This window comes from Nuphar pumila, chromosome 14 (genome assembly GCF_984573655.1).
Source record: "Nuphar pumila chromosome 14, dmNupPumi1.hap1.1, whole genome shotgun sequence".
NCBI classification, from domain to species: Eukaryota; Viridiplantae; Streptophyta; class Magnoliopsida; order Nymphaeales; family Nymphaeaceae; genus Nuphar; species Nuphar pumila.
The window spans coordinates 81,311,807-81,329,673 of record NC_143262.1 but is presented as its reverse complement, the minus strand read 5'-3'; the positions used below and the strand labels follow the sequence as shown (position 1 = coordinate 81,329,673).

At 40.5% G+C, this 17,867-nt stretch overlaps 1 protein-coding gene across 2 annotated transcripts in view; it reads right to left on the bottom strand.

The window, feature by feature from the left end:
• Window positions 1-17,867, bottom strand: part of LOC149817103 (RING/U-box superfamily protein) — a 139,172-nt gene that overhangs the window by 72,737 nt on the left and 48,568 nt on the right. For both annotated transcript variants that reach the window (XM_089988110.1, XM_089988111.1), the window contains exon 7: window positions 16,236-16,322. In XM_089988110.1, coding sequence (XP_089844236.1) covers window positions 16,236-16,322 — 87 coding nt within the window. The remainder of the gene's footprint in view (window positions 1-16,235; window positions 16,323-17,867) is intronic.

Genomic DNA, 17,867 nt, shown 5'->3' with positions numbered 1-17,867 from the left:
GTGCGTAATTGTCCTCGGAAGTGCCAGAAAACTCACTGTACACTGTACAGAGCAGAGTTCCTGACATATCACCAAAAAATCCTCCTTCACGCCGGATTCCGGTAAAATCTGATAACTCCCACACTCGTTCAAAATACACACATCAAGCACATCACAACCCGAAGCACATGTCCAAACTCCTCCCGAATTCACCGGAATTGTCCATGCAAGTCACCGAAAATTCTTCTGTAGCAGAGCAGCGAAAGAATACAGAATTCTGCCAGAGAGTCACCAAAAATTGCACTATTCCAGGATCCTCAACCCTACTCCAGCTATGCAAAGCTCCAGATTGTACCTAGAGGCATTGATCATCAATTTTCACGCGGTAGATCGCTGGAATTGGCCAGAATTTGCAGATCTACAGATCAGCCGCTGGAAAAATCAAACTGAACGAGCAAAGAGCCGGAGAATGACTTGAATCACTCGATTCAAGCCCATTTTGCGTGAATTTCCAGTGAGCACACTCAAATCTACTCGTGAAGAGTTAGATCTAACTAATCTCAGCAAGAATCCACCGAAATTGAAGGGATTTTGGCCTGATTTTAATCAGATCTGCCGGAAAAACATAGATCAACCACTATAGCTATCCAGTCTTCACTCAGCTAGTTTAATTCTCCCAAACTGAGTGTACATCTGAGTTGAGCAATCTCCAGAAGCGCTCCCACACTTTTCGGAGCCTATCCGAACCTTTCCAAGGTGAATCACGATCAAAGGAAGATGACTTGGACGGAGTTCATGCCAGAAAGTTGATGCGGTTCAGCCGATGGACTGTTCTAGGCGTGGAACACGATCTAAGAACAATCCTCTAGTGAGACTACCTCAGCTAGCCCAGATCTATAATGAACAGATCTCCCAATGAGAGAAGTGAGAGAGGAGAGATGAGAGAGAGAGAGTTGAGAGAAAATTTTGATTTTTTAATCATACTAATTTTGGCACCAACTCATGTATTTATAGACCCACAAGTGGATATAGTGGATGTGTCCTATGTATGCATGCTCCCGTTAAAATATGTATATATATATATATATATAAATTCTATTGACCATCAGGGGCATTTTCATCTTTTTCATTTGTAATAAGTACAGTCAACTAGGGACAGTTTTTTGTATTTTTATATTTTATTTTTTCTGTTTGTCTTTATGTAAAAGGGGCAAGGGCTCTATGGTCTTTTTAGACCATAGAGTCATTGGGAGCCCAACGGTCATATTTATGACCGTTGGGAGCTCCCAACGACTCCTTAGGGAGCTCCCTCTTCTTCTTTGATATGCATTTAAAGAGATCTCTTGTCCCTCACTTTGTTAATGCTTTTTGCTCAAGCATTTATTCAATAAAGATATATTTTTTACTTTTTTGTTGTTGCCATTGTTGGCTCTTGTATTGTCCCATAGTGGACTTATGCATGTGCACTTTGTGTTTGTGATCTTGTAAACCCTTAGAGGCCCTTGTTTTATATTTCCGCATATTTCATTATAACTCCTTCCTAACTCAAGAACCTGCATACACCCTTATTAGACCATATGCATTTGAAATGCAAGTAAAATAAACACAAATTACATCATAGTAGCTGAGCCAAGCCTAGGGGTTCAAGGCCTCCATGGGCTGAGTCGCTGTAGCTTGCGTATGAGCTGTGTATAGTGGGCAGACTCTATTACCAAGAGAACGAGGCATTCAAAGAAGATGTCAATCTCCAGAATTCCTAATCCACAAATCGAGCATTCCATCTCTTGCAAGGCAAAATCGATGTCATTTAAGCTCATAGTCTCCCAAGATTTAACCCCCTAGGCAAGGCAACCTTCATGTAGCTATAGAGGCTATCAAAGAGGGTGTCGACTTTATCGATGCTCGAAATTGATGTAGCCATGATTACCTCCACGATCATTGTGCATGATCGTGAAATCAACTCTCGTGAAGTGTATCGATGAACACTCGCCGGTCTTTGATCATCATCGCTTTGATACCAATTGTTCAACCCTAGCAAAGCACTTAGTCCTAACAAGAGTAAAGAGAAAAAAGAGAAATGTGGGAAGAAGAGAGGTGAGGAAAAAAAGGGTTTGCTTCACTTGAACGAGAAGGCCTCATAACATACAAAAGGATGAATTCTTGTAACAATCAATGATCTTTCTCTTTACAATGGAGCTATTTATTGAGACAACCTTCAAGTAAACAGTTTGGATCCTATGACTGCTCGATCCATCACCCTACTTGGACCTTTACCTGACTACATTGAATTCAAAGAATCCCAAACCCAATACACATAACATTATGAGCTAGATACATATTTAGACCCTCGACATATAGGCAGGGTTGTAACAGTGACCCATTTTGATAAAGTATACTATGCTTTCATGGATTAGGAAGGTATATTAAAGTTTTGTTAACAAGTGTCACAACCAAACCTCAACGCACTATATGTAACAATAAAAAAAAATCTTTGGATTCAGGTCGGATCCGGACCCGGACCTGACCCGGACCCAGCCTGAGGCACCGCCTTGTAATGATGAGGGGTGGAAGCACCAATAAAGCAAACCACTTCTTAAGAGTGATCACAAGAGCCAAGAACACAAACACTAGAAGTGTATACAAAAAACACACTAAAGAAAAAATGACTTAAAGTCATAAGTTGGATATTATTGAAGAAAGAAAGAAGAGGGTAAAAAACCCAATACAATTACAAGAGAAAGCCTCCTCTATTTATAGAGGAGGAAGCCAAGAAGAAGGGACCACAAGGGGGCTCCCATCTAGTCGTTGGGAGCCCCAACGATCATAAATATGACCGTTGGGGCCCCAACGACAAGAAGGGTGGGGCCCCTTGTGGTCTTACAAAAAGCAAAAGAAAAAAAGAAAAGAAAAAAGAAAAGGTAAAAAAGGAAGAGAAAAAGGAAAGGGAATAGTTTACATAAGGATTTACCAAAATACCCCTATTGGGTATTTGGAGAATAAGAAAACAAAAAAAGAAATATGTATATATATACATATATGTATATATATACTTATATATATACGTATGTATATATATAAGTATATGTATATATATATATATATATATATATATATATATATATATATATATTTATATATACATAATTTAACATGCCCCCTCAAACTTTACGGGGAGAAGACTGAAAGTTTGCTAAGAAGAAACATAAATCGTGGAGTTGGGAGCGCTTTGGTGAAGAAGTCAGCCAGTTGATATTCTGAAGTAACATATGACAATGTGATAGTTCCTCTGAGGTATTCGTTTCGAACATAATGGCAATCCATTTCGATATGCTTGGTCCGCTCGTGAAAAGTATGATTGCTTGCAATGTATATCGCACTTTTGTTATCACAGCAAAGCTTGGTGGGAGAGGAAATGAGAACGCCCATGTCACCAAGGAGACTTCTGAGTCATATGATTTCCATAGTTGTCATTGCCATGGCCAGATATTCAACTTCAGTGGATGATAGTAAGACCTTCTGCTGCTTCTTGCATCTCCACGGAATGAGAGATTCACCTAAAAAAACGTAAAGACCAGTAGTTGAGATACGATCATTGGGATTTCTTCCCCAGTCAGCATCAGTAAAAGCAGTTAATTCAAGAGATGAGGAAGATGATAAGAAGAGTCCCTTGGAGATGGTATTTTTGATGTATCGCACAATTCTCATTACGGCCGCCATATGAACTGTAGTAGGTGCATGCTAAAACTGGCTTGCAGCATGAACCACATGAGCTATATATGGACAGGTGATGGATAAATAGGTGAGAGATCCAATTAATTGACGGTAGGGGGTTGGATCCTCAAGAAGAACACTATGCTCAAGTCTCAGTTTTGCATTGATGACTTCGAGAGTCTCAACTTTCTTTTCATCAGATATTCCTGACTTGGTACAGATGTCTGCAGCTAATTTCATTTGAGATATGATGTATCCTCGCGAGGAGTAAGCCACTTCAATTCCTAAAAAATATCTCAAGAATCCAAGGTCAGACATATCAAAAGTTTCTTTTAACATAGACTTCACATCATTTACCCCCTTTTTGTCACTCTCAGTGATGATCATATCATCAACATACAACAGAAGAATAACAATGATATCACCTGTCTTCTTAACAAAAAGAGTAGTGTTAGTATAACAAGAAGTAAATCCTAAATTGATTAATACATTACTAAACTTGTCATACCAAGCTTTAGGAGCTTGTTTAAGTCCATATAAGGCCTTTTTTAATTTTAAAATTTTACCATTTAAATTCATACCCGGAGGTGGTTCCATATAAACTTCTTCATTTAAATTTCCATTTAAAAAGACATTTTTGACATCAAGTTAAAAAATTGGCCAGTTTTTAATAAAGGCTATTGAAATAAGAGCTCGAACACTAGTCATTCGAGCAACTGGGGCAAAAGTTTCATCATAATCTACCCCATACTCTTGGGCATATCCTTTGGCCACTAACCTAGCCTTATATCTTTCTAATGAGCCATCACTCTTAGTTTTTACTTTAAAAACCCATCTACATCCAATGGGTTTCTTGCCATTAGGTGGATCAATGATCTCTCAAGTTTGTGCCCTTTTAAGTGCATTAAGTTTCAGTCCCATTGTTTTATTCCAATGAGCATATTGTTTAGCATCATTATAATGAGATGGTTCATGAAATGAGTGAAGAGCTAGCAGACATGCTCGAAAATTTGGAGAAAAAGAATCATAAGATACAAATCTATTTGGTACTTTAGAAATACGATTTGATCTTCGTTGAGAGGATTCTTTAATCGACTCATTTTAAGAAAAAATTTCAAGGGCACAAGGTGGATTACTTTCATTCCTTCTAGAGTAGACTTGTGTTTGTCTTGGTACATTTTCTTCTAAACTTTGGTCATCATTTGGAGGTTCAAAATGATCCTCTATGAAAGATTCACTAGATTCAACATGACCATCTATGACGTTTTCTTGAGGTAACAAGTCAAATAAAAAAGAATAATCAATATTTTCATTTGGTTTATGCGAAAAATCACTTTCTTCTTCTAAGAATGTGACATCTTTTGAGATATAAAGTTTGTTTTTGAATATGTCAAAACATCGATAACCTTTTTGTTTTTCGACATATCTTAAGAAAATGCATTCAATTGCCCTAGAAGAAAGTTTATCACTTTTGTGAGTCTAACAAAGCATTTACATTCGAAAATTCTTAGTCTTTTATAATCGGGAGACATATTGTAAAGTTTCCCAAATGGAGAAAGATTTTTCAAAGAAGATGAAGGGGTTCTATTGATAAGATATGTTGAGGTTAGAACCGCTTCGGCCCAAAAGGATTTTGGAATATTTTTTGAAATTAATAAAGTTCTTGTGGTTTCTATTATGTGTCTATGCTTCATTTCCGCAAAACCATTTTGTTGCGGAGTGTTTGGACAAGAACGTTGATGGCAAATTCCATTTTCTTTCAAATAGATTTGAAATTCATTGGATATGTATTCGCCTCCCGAATCGGATCTAAGAATTGATAGATTTCCTAAAATTTGATTTTTAACCATTGCATGAAATTCTTTAAAGAAGGAGAAAACTTCGGTTTTGCGACTTAAGAAGTAAATCCATGTAAATCGAGTGAAGTCATCAATAAAGACCACATAGTACGAAAAACCTCCTTTGGATAAAATAGGGGAAGGTCCCCATACATCGGAATGAATAAGTTCAAAAGGTCGAGTGGTGAAATAATTTCTTTGAGGGAATGGAATAGCTTTAGATTTCCCAAAAATGCAATCTTTACAAGTTATGTGATTGTCTTTACAAGTATTGTTCAAAAAAGGAAAAGAGACATCTTTACAAAATTTGGATGACCAAGTCTCTCATGCCAAATGCCAATACTTTTGTCCTTTATAAGATTATAAAATGACTTTGGTGGAAGAGTCAAAAAGTACATAAAATAAAGATCACCCCTTCTATGACCTTGCCCAATCAGCTTCCCTGACTGGAGATCCTGCACGGTGCAATCTTTAGGTGAGAAAGAGACTTGGCATCCATGATCGGTGATTTGGGAAACGGAAAAAAGATTTAGATTAATTTTTGGAACGACTCTCACTTTAGGAACGAAAAAGTTTTGAGAAGTTTTAAAATCAAGTGTTCCAATGCTTTCAATTTTTAAAGATGTCCCATCGGCCGTTGAAACATAAGAAGATATGGGTTCGAAAAAAACATTAGAAAGAGAGTTTTTATGAGATGTCATATGAAAAGAAGCACCGGAGTCTAGTATCCACATACCTAGAGGTGATGAAGAATAGGCGATAACGGCTCCGGATGTTGAAGATGAAGAAGTCTTGAGAAGATGTTGGAGAACTTCAGAGATATTATTAAGAGTTTCTTTGATATCTCCCTCTTTGACACTTTCTTCTTCCTTCTTTGGAGAATTTTCTCCAACCGCGGTCACTTTTCCCTTAAGCTTTGGGCAAACTGGTCTAATGTGTCCCGGTTCATTACAATAGTGACAAATCACTCCCTTTCTAGATCCATTAGTTTTGTTAAAGTGGGGAGGTCTATATGCTTTTACATTTGATCCGGGCCTAGTAACTGTCAAAACTTCATCACTCTTAATACTTAGGCCAAGTCGAGTTTCTTCTTGGCATACTTCGGCAAGGGCATCCTCAATGGGTAAGGCTTTACTTCTATGGAGAAGGGATGCCCTAACTTGTTCAAATTTCGGTCGAAGACCATGGAAAAATTGGAAAAAATGTTTTTTTTCAATTTGTTCTCTTCTTAACTCAATATCTTCCGAAGCTACCCATTTGGGCTCAAGAAGAACAAGCTCATCCCAAAGAGGGGTTAAAGAGCTAAAGTAGTCACGGACACTCATATCCGCTTGTCTAGTGGAACAAATTTTTTCTTAACAAAAAAATTGTCTAGCAAGATCCTTTTGGGTATACATACCCTTAAGAAAGAACCATGCTTCATTGGCTCTTCTAAATTTAGCAATGTTGGCACAATTTTTGAGGTCCACATTGTTCATAAACCATGCCAAAATTTTAGCAAGGTTACTTTCCCAATCCTCAACTTTGGATTGATGGTCATTGATAGCTTTGATGCGCTCATCGCCATCTAAAGCTTTTTCAACCCCATTTTCAATTTTAGTGAGAACAAGAGAGGGTTTGGGAGTAGTTCCCATAACAAAACCCCAAAGTTTCTTACCCCTTAGATGATTTTCCATAGCAGATGCCCACATAAGGTAATTGGATCCATTGAGCTTAAAAGAAAGTTCAACTTTAGAATCGTGTTCCATAGGTACCGAATAGTCTTTCTTCCTTCTAAAGCTTGAGAGGCACACGTCCCAAGAAAAAAAAAAAAGACAAGCCCGATCACCAACCTTGCTCTGATACCATGTAATGATGAGGGGTGGAAGCACCAATAAAGCAAACCACTTCTTAAGAGTGATCACAAGAGCCAAGAACACAAACACTAGAAGTGTATACAAAAAACATACTAAAGGAAAAATGACTTAAAGTCATAAGTTGGATATTATTGAAGAAAGAAAGAAGAGGGTAAAAAACCCAATACAATTACAAGAGAAAGCCTCCTCTATTTATAGAGGAGGAAGCCAAGAAGAAGGGACCACAAGGGGGCTCCCATCTAGTCGATGGGAGCCCCAACGGTCATAAATATGACCGTTGAGGCCCCAACGACAAGAAGGGTGGGGCCCCTTGTGGTCTTACAAAAAGCAAAAGAAAAAAAGAAAAGAAAAAAGAAAAAGTAAAAAAGGAAGAGAAAAAGGAAAGGGAAGAGTTTACATGGGGATTTACCAAAATACCCCTATTGGGTATTTGGAGAATAAGAAAACAAAAAAAGAAATATGTATATATATACATATATGTATATATATACTTATATATATATATACGTATGTATATATATATATATATAAGTATATGTATATATACGTAATTTAACACGCCTCTCGTGCCTTTGAGAGACAACGAGGCAAAGGGGGGAGGTTTCTCGAAACCTCCTTCCCCTCTACCCTTTTCACTGTCCCTCTTGACTCACTTACTCTCTCGCTCACTCGACTCTCTCTCCCTCACCGACTCTCTCGTCTTCCTCGATTCGCCGGAGACCACTGTCAGCCCGCCACCACCCGCGACCTCCTTTCAGATCATCGACCGACCGGAGCTTCATCGGTGACCCCCTTCCTTCCGGCGACCCACAGGTACGCCTCTTCTCCCCTCTTTTTCTACTTTTCCCCTCTCGTTTCTCTTTCTCCCTCACCTTTTCGTTGCGCAGGGAGGGTGGCCGAGATGCCTCCCTGCTGCCCTAAATCACAGGGGAGGGGCAAAGCCCCCTTCCTGCGACTCCTTTTAGCAAGGGAGGGGTGGAGCCCCTCCCTGCGCCGTGGTTGGTAAAGGAGGGGCCGAGCCCCTCCCGGTACCCTCTTGTTGCAGGGGAGGGGCCCAACTCCTCCCTGCACCCTTGTAGGTAGGGGAGGGGGGGGGGGCTAAGCCCCCTCCCTGTTTCTTGTTACGGCAGGGGAGGGGCTGAGCCCCCTCCCTGCTCCCCATTACGGCAGGGGAGGGGGTTGGCCCCCCTCCCTGCTTCTTGTTATGGCAGGGGAGGGGGTCGAGCCCCTCTGATGCAGAGCAGGACCCGATTGGGCCCAGCGTGCCACCCGATCCGCCACAAAGGACAGATGAGCGGCTTCGCGTGTATGACCCACTTGCAGGGACGGAGCCACGACGCAGGGAGGTACCCCTGCGCACCTACTCCAGGCGTGGTGGAGTTCACACGTCCCAGAACCAGCAGCAGATGGAAGTTGACCCGGATCGCGGTTCGGACCCAAGTCTGGACCCACGACCCGGGTCCAGTAAATAGCCTTTAAAATGCTCACGCCTAGGGTTGTGTGGGTAGACTGTTTGGAAAAGCTTCAGTCGTCATTTTCTTTTCTGCACTTTTGCTTCTTCCTTTATTACTTGCATTCCGTTTTCCTTCATTTCTTTACTGTTTGTTGTTTCCCCATTGATTATTGAAACTTATTGATATTAATAAAGAGTTGGAGCCACACCGATTCACGGTGTGCTTCTGTTTTCACTCCTCCTCCGACGTGGCCTGCATTACCTTCCCTGCTCTTTGTTTTGGCAGGGGAGGGGTCGATCCCCCCTCCCTGTGCCTCTTCGCTCTTTAGGCAGGGGCATCGCCCCTGCCTCCATTGTTTTTCGGCAGGCAAGAGCAAGCCCCCTCGCCTCGTTCTTCCCTGGCATCAGGCAAGGGCTTCGCCCACTGCCTGCTCGCATTTCATTAGGCAGGGGCCAAGCCCCTGCCTCCATGCATGTTTGACAGGCAAGGGCGAAGCCCCCTGCCTCTCTTCTACTTTGTCAGGCAGGGGCGCAGCCCTGCCTGCCCTCGCTTTCTGAGGGCAGGGATACAACCCCCTGCCTCCTTGTAATTTGCTGACAGCAGGTCAGCAGGGGCTCGCAGCCCTTGCCCCTGCTTCTTGCGCTGATAGTAGGTGCGCAGAGGCACGATGCCCTTGCCTCTCCTTCCTTCACGTCAGGACGACATCAGTGTCTCTAACCTTCTATTTTTGGTATTAGCGTGCTAAGATTGTCGCTTATGCAGCCAGTACGACGGATCTCGCTCGTGCTCCGCGACCCGAGCCGTCAATCGTGTACACCCGCAGACACCAGCAAGCTTGCAACTCTCCGAGGTAGGGGAAAATTGCACGGAAGACTTGGACAATTGAATTAAGTTCAACTAACTAAAAACGACCATTAAATAAATATATATATATATATATACAAATATATATATATAAATATATATATATATATATATATATATACGAGTATGCACTTAACTCAAGGACGCGGTTTCGCGATCCTTGCCCTTTACTTTCTGTTGTGTCTTTTACCTTCTATGAGTCTTTACTTTGTCATCGCGCATTGCGCAAAGGTTTTGCGTTGCACTCCTTCTTACAGTCTTTACTTTGCCGTCGCGCATTGCGCAAAGGTTTTGCGTTGCACTCCTGCTCACAGTCTTTACTTTGCCGTCGCGCTTTGCGCCCAGGCTCTTGCTTTTGCATATGTGTTGTTACTGTCTTGCTATTGCAGATGACGCTCAGGTTCTCGCTCATTGCATACGCTTTTAAGGCATCCTCGTGGAGGATGTAAGAGACATCTACGGCTCTCCCTCTTGCGACAAGAGTTGAGTCGGGAGCGAGCGATACATCCTCGTCTAAGGAGAGGGATACCTCACAAGGATCCTAGCTCTTCGTGTACGCAGTCCTGCAGAGTTGACTTGAGATTTTAGAGAGCTATGCAAAAGCATCAAAGACTGCCCAAATCGAAGCATTTGGAAGGAGGTGATTGGCTGGTTCTGTTGAGAAACCCGTATCCCGTCTATCGAGGCCAGTATCGAGTCATGTGAGGCATGTAGATACCCCGATAGCGGATGAGATTCGAGATAATCACATGCCAAATGTTGGCACAAGCTGCTGGTTGTTTCAAAGGACAAAGAATGTCAAAGTATAGTTTGAGAAGCATTACATCCTTGTGAAACACTTCTGATGAGGCTCTTATTGAGGAGCTATACCCCTTTCATCCTAGAGTACTTATAGTCGTGCACTACACGCTAGTACTGCGATGATCGGATGACACGACCGTGCGACCTCGAACAGTGCTAAATGCACAATGCTGTAATCACATAAAATGACCTCACATTCGCCTTCACAGGCAAGATGCTCGAGTGGTTTAAAGACCACAACATAGAATGGGTCATTAGTTAAGCAACCCCTAACACACCCATTCGCTTCTTGTTGTCTGTCAAGGGAGAGGACATAGCGGTACAAAACTCCAATGGACAGGTTGTTAACAACCACCCCACGGGCAATGATCCGGCCTCCCCAGTCATTGAAGTTACGGGAAAGGGGCTACAATAGTTAGCTCAACACTTCTGCAGAAGTTGGATGCATCCGTGGCACTGCTTACCTGCCTTTGGGGAATCCTCTCTCGGCTAAAGTCGTCCCTTTAGGAGCGGACTCAATTAGCTATTCGGGTTATTGAAAATGCATAGAATAACAGACGCCCGAACTTGCAACTGGAGTGTTGTGCGATCGTAGAATGCCATTGCGGTTGAAGGAAAAGTTTTATAGGACGACTATTAGGCTCGCTTTACTATATGGTACAGAATGTTGGGCTGCCAAGAGACATCATATTCAAAAAATGAGTGTAGCTGAGATGCGTATGCTGAGATAGATGTGTGGAAGTACAATAAAAGATAAGATTCGAAATGAGGAGATACGAAAGAAGGTAAGCGTTGCACCCATTGAAAATAAGATGAGAGAGAATCGTTTACGGTGGTTTGGACATATTCGGCGAAGGCCTAATGATGCTCCAGTTAGAAGGATGGAGAAATGGGAAAATATATTAGTTAAAAGAGGTCGGGGTAGGCCTAGGAAGACATGAATGGAGGTGATAGGAAAGGATATGAATGCTTTGAACCTCATCGAGGACATGGCATTGGATAGAAATGATTGGAGGAGAAGGATTCATGTGGAAGACCCAAATTGATTTTTTTTTTGTTCATATCGCCGACCCCAATTGTTTTGGGATGAAGGCGTAGTTGTTGTTGTTGTTATATCTGCACGTACCCGCAGGCCAGTAATATCGAAACATAAAGTTTGTTCACACTGGTCGATTGCTTACTTGCTCGGTAATTCAGTATGCTACTCGTTGAGTTGTACCCGTCTGTCGAGGCGTTACTCTAGTTTGTTAAACTGCTTACGCAGTTCTTTGCTAAGTAACATCTAGCTTCTCATACTAGTTAAATGCTTATAATAATAGCATTATACCAGTTGTTACATATTAGCATGTGACTTGCTTTACCCCTTGGTCGAACTGTTTGGTGCTTATTGTAATGTAGCACGTTGGCTTGCATCTCTTATGATTGATGTGATTGCATACAGCTCGTAATCTACAAACTGGTGGCAACTAGGATTGATGTGGCCGCTTGTCTTATAAGCTGCTTACATATTGTGATATAACTGTTGTTGTATGATTGCTTATTATGTATAGCTTATGAATGGCTTGTGATGCAATGGTTTATGCCTTACGATTAATTTAATTAATGTTGATGGACTGAGCCATTTGATGGTAATTGTATGTATTACAAGCATTGTTATGAGTGCTTGTCTTATTCAGTTGTTTTGTTTGGCTGTCAAATAGAGTTAGTTACTCTTCGCCTATAGAATCAACAGGATTGCCATATCTGTGTGTTCTCATGTGTCGTTTATGCATGCTTTGAGGTCCTATTCGAGGATTGTAATGTTTCTTGTGGCAATAATACGATGCATAGGATTATATGCTTCTATGTGATATGATTGTTATGCCACGTGATAAGAAATGTTGGAAGTATGCGATAATATGTTCATGGTTCATGGAACCTTATTAGAGGAATGGGTGATTGTGTGTTTTGTTTTAATATGTGGAGTGATACGATGCATATTGCTGATATACATGCTTGTGCCCATATTGATGGCTACTGACCCCAAGAGCGGTCAATTGTTCGGAGCAGTCGATTGTATTAATGCATGTATCACTGAGTGTGTTATTTGTTGAGGACCTAATCTCCAGAGGATTATCTGCGAGGGCATGTATGATCAAGACCAGGTAACCGGCTAGAGTGGTAGAATATCTGTGAGGATGTACACTGTCCACGAACGGGTAGCCGTAAAGACGGTGAACTCCTGTGAGGAAGTGTATGGTACAAGAACAGGTATACCATCTAGGGCGAAATTCCTTGTGAGGTTATACATTTCCCAGACCAGGTGATCCGGCGTTGATCTTGTTGACTGTAATAGTGGCTATCGACCCTGAGAGCGGTCATATGTGTTGATGTGTGTATCGCAATGGTTTTCATTGGATATGGCTTTTGTTGGGGACTGGGTTCCCAAAGGATTCTTTGTGAGGATGTACATTGTCCAAGAGCGAGTAGCCGCAAAGACGGTGAACTCCTGTGAGGAAGTAAATGGTCCACAACCCGGTATACCATCTAGGGCGGTAATTCCTTGTGAGGTTGTACATTTCCAAGTTTTTGTAACCGGATAGAGTGGTAGATTCTCTATGAGGATGTACACTGTCCACGAACGGGTAGCCGCAAAGACGGTGAACTTCTGTGAGGAAGTGTATGGTCCAAGATCAGGTATACCATCTAGGGCGGTGATCAAGACCTGGTAATCCGGCTAAAGCGGTAGAATCTCTGTGAGGAGGTACACTATCCAAGAGCGGGTAGCCGCAAAGACGATGAACTCCTGTGAAGAAGTGTGTCGTCCAAGACCAGGTATACCCTCTAGGGCGGTATTTCCTTGTGAGGTCGTATATTTCCTGGACCGAGTGATCCGACGTGGAACTTGTGTTTTTGCTTACCATAAAAAGTTATGGTGAGTTATGATGATCTTCTGAGATTGTTTGAGATAGCCACTTATGAATCTATAGTTTTGGCTTTCTGTTTTAGCATGATTACATGTTGAACCCTGATGTGAGAATCAGATCTTTAGCGATTTTAGATCATGATCATGTTTTGGACCTTCTATGGAAGGGTGGGTTTTCCTGAGAAAGTATGACGCCATAGGTGAGTCATAACCGGTGACAGGTGGCCGCGTAAGGCCTTGAGAGATGGGAATAGTTTAAGGTTGTTCAGGATAAGAGTTTGTTAGAAATAGTGAGAGCGACAAACGATGTCCTGATAATGATTAAATGTAAAGACCCCGTTCTAGGAACGAGAACAAGCTTGTAGCGTGGTAGTTCATAGCTTATGATCAAATGAATCGTCTTGTTAGGTTTTGACAGTTGCGCTGCTTACTTGCTTTGAACCGCTTACCCGTTTGCACCGCTTACCAGCTTGCACCGCTTAGCCGCTTGCACCGCTTACCTGCTTGCACCGCTTACCTGTTTAACTACATATCTGCTTTAATCTGCTTAGCATACTGAATTAAATGTACTTAATTCAGTTTCTTGTAGTCTCTCTTGTGCACCTACTAATTTTTCGCGAAACTAACCCATTCTATGGGTACATGCGATGTTTAGGTACACCACGGGCGATGGCGCGATGACAAGATGGCTTCAAGACTTCTTCTTCCTGCTCTTAGCTTGCGTCCTAGACGTTTTGGGTTTGTAACGGATTTTCCTTGGGATATCCGAATTTCTGAGTTTTGGTTCTTTTAGCTAACGTGCCCAAAGTTGTCAGCTTGCCTTCTGAATTAATAAAAGAATAGTCTTTCGTTGATTCTATAAACAAACTCTTAAGGAAAGAGATTTTTTTTAGTCTCTTGCCTGTTTTCTGAAAAGTTCGCAAGTTTGAAATTTTGGAGCGTTACTTATATATGTAGATTTCTGTCCTCTTTTGCATCATGAATTATTTCCTAGAAAGAAGAAAGTGTAAACTAACAATAAAAGCCAAGAAGTATTCTTTTTAAGTAATAGTGTGGCTTGAGAAGGACAAGGAAAGAAATACATTTGGAAATTGTAGAAGAAAATATAGTTATTCTTTAACCAAAAGCAGTAACTAACTTATAAGCCAATTATATAGTAAGGTTAACTGTGGAAGGAATAACAGAAGACAAGGAGGTTTTGAAGAGGATTCTAATGGAGGTCCTAGTCATGATGCAGATTGTCAATGTTGGTTGAAGGAGACAAATCAGAAAATCAATCAAAATACACAGTAGTGTTATACATATATCACAACAGACCCAAATATCCATCATGCTGCCAATGATTCCAACACTATTTCTAGTGGAAATATTATGGGAGGACTTGACAATCAATGCTTCTTACCCTGCAATAAGTATGCTTCAAACTATGTGGTAAATAATACAAGATACCAAAAAAAATCAAAGGCTAGCTTGTTGAGTCCTATACGCAACATGCAGTGAATATAACTATTACCACAGAGGCAGCACTAATTAGTTGGTTCAATCACTTCGAAATTAAAAGTTTTCCATGTTTCTTTTCCATCATAAAAGTCAAGCTGTGCATTTGGTTAACATTGCAACATTAGTCAATATTGTGACATTACTTCATTCCTTAAATTTGGCATTTCAGTTGTTTTTTTTTATGTTGTAATGTAATCAAACAAGCATTTTTTTGTATAGTTGAAATATTTGGATAGAACCTAAAATTTGAATCTAATGCCAAGACACGGAGAAAGCCTTGTAATGCTAGAAATCTGCACCCAACATTTTCCGCCTTAACTGTTCGCATGGTTTGATCTTAAGAGAGAGAACTGCTGATTGGACTGGTGGTGTAAGCTGGATTCACCAACCTGTGTGAATGAGAAACAATTTGCCATGCAAGGGAAAGCAGCAAAGTTTAATATGGCAGCTGCCACCCATGGTTCATATTACAACATTAGTCAAAATTTTGACATTACTTCATTCCTTAAATTTGGCATGTTTCAGTTCTTTTTTTTATGTGGTAATGTAATCAAACAAGCAAGTTTTTATATAGCAGAAATATTTGGTAGAACCTAAAAATTTGAATCTAATGCCAAGTTACGGAGAAAGCCTTGTAAAGCTAGAAATCTGCACCCAACATTTTCCCCTTAACCTTTTTCACATGGTTTGATCTTAAGAGAGAGTGTAAGCTGGATTATCGAAGCTGTGGTGAACAAGAAATAATTCGCCATGCAAGGGGAAGCATCAAACTTCAATATGGCAGCTGCCACACATGGTTAGTTGATATTTTGAAATTACTTCATTCCTTAAATTTGGCATGTATCAGTTAGTATTTTTTATATGTTGTAATGTTATCACACAAGAAAGTTTCCGTATAGTAGAAATATTTAGGTAGAACCTAAAAATTTGAGTCTAATGCCAAGACACGGAGAAGGTCTTGTAAAGCTAGAAATCTGCACCCAACCTTTTTTCCCTTAACCATTTTGTATGGTTTGATCTTAAGAAAGAGAAGGTGCTGGATGGACTGGTGGTGTAAGCTGGATTCTCCAAGCTGCGGTGAATGAGGAACAATTTGCCATGCAAGGGGAAACAGCAAACCTCAATATGGCAGCTGCCACCCATGAGATGAATCAAAACAACCTATGATACCTATAATGGGTCCCTTTGCTGAAACAAATTGCTGAAGGGAGGAGCCTAATTTTCGAGAACAGGCAGCAGCTCAGCACTTTCTTTGACATCCCTCAATTTGTCAAACAAAAAAATGAGAAAATGTAAACAATAACAGTCTATACAAGATGGTACTTACGAAATTCGCTTTAATAACGGCATATGAATCCAAAATTGCAAGTTCTTCATCAGATCGCCTTAGTGAAGGATCAGATTCTTGAATAACCTGTGATAAAGAGAGAGTAGGAAATATCTTAAGCACAACTGTCTTCGTACAAAAAGATGATAACAATTTCTAAAATATATGTTTACAATTAGATCAGCACCATTAACAAAAGATTAAAGCACGGCAACTGTTCAACATTGCTACTGAAGATTTCAAATAAGCATGTCATGTAGCATATACACTATGTTTACCTATGCCTCTTGAGGGCTCGGATAGGTATGTGCCATTTTCTATCATCCATGATTGCATGGCCATTTTGGGGTGGATGTCAAAGAGATAATGAAGATGATCTTATAATGGAGAGCAGGATGACGCAATATTCCTTGCATGGCAAACTTTGACCTGATTACTGGTATGATGGAATGGAAAAAGTAATGCCTGCCATTACCAATAATATCTATACAAACAAAAAACCTACCATCTATCCCCTCTCGATTGGAAAATCATTATAACTCTTCCAGACTAGCAAAAACAAAATTGAAGATTCAAATCTGATTCTGTTGTCTCTTTCTTCAATTTAATTTGATAACATAAACGACAATGAAATATATCTTATCCAGGCCACTGGATGGATATTTCTAGTAGAACGACGATCTGCTAATGGTCTCCTCTCCCCAAATCCACAGGAAGGATTTCAGATCCAGATGTGCTAACAGTTCACATGTTGCCATTAAATACATGGTGCAAAGACATCTTCAACCTCAATGCTGTAGGCCCCAGGGAAACTTTATTTGAATAAGAGAACAAAATCTTCCTATAGGCTGCATTTTGCTAGAATTTATACATATTCCAGTTTATTCTTTGTTGTGAATTAGCTAGTTGTTGAGATGATGAAACCTAAGGAATACATTCTTTCTAAAATTAGAAAAATCTTCCCCAGCAGTCTCAGAAAACAAAATGCCTAAAAGGCCACAATGCAGAAGCAGTATAAAGTAAGATACAGGGAAAACATTAGTTCCAATATCATTATCTTGGATAAATCATGCCTATAAAAAGCATTGAGATAGTTTTCAATCACTTGAGAAGTTCAAAAATTTTTAGACATCAAAAGAATATGAACACTGTCATTCACACTGTGGCTCAAGAGATAGATGTGTTTACGATCTTGAACAGATAAACAAAATTTGTAGTTCCTGGTAACCAAGTTATGAAAAAAGTCTAATGATATTGCAGAAATGCTCAGGTGGCGTTCCTGCCAAACCCATTTCTTGCAATTGCAATTGCAAAGCTCATCATATGAACCCTCAAGTACCACAAGCTTTTCAAAAGGGGATGAGAAAGGCAGTTCCAAGGAGAAAAGGGGGTGAGAAACGAAGTTTCAATGGGATTCTCAGCAATCATTTGTTTAGATCACTATTCAGATTTCCAAACCTCTAATTCTTACACCAAATAACAGAAGTTCCTAAATGAAGTCTTCACATCATCTAATGCTGCTCAAGAGTAACAACACTCAATGGAGCTATAATAAGCACAGGATTTTGCCACAATACCAGAAAACCTACCTTTACTTCACTAAGGGCACATTTGGCATTGGGAAAGATGTAG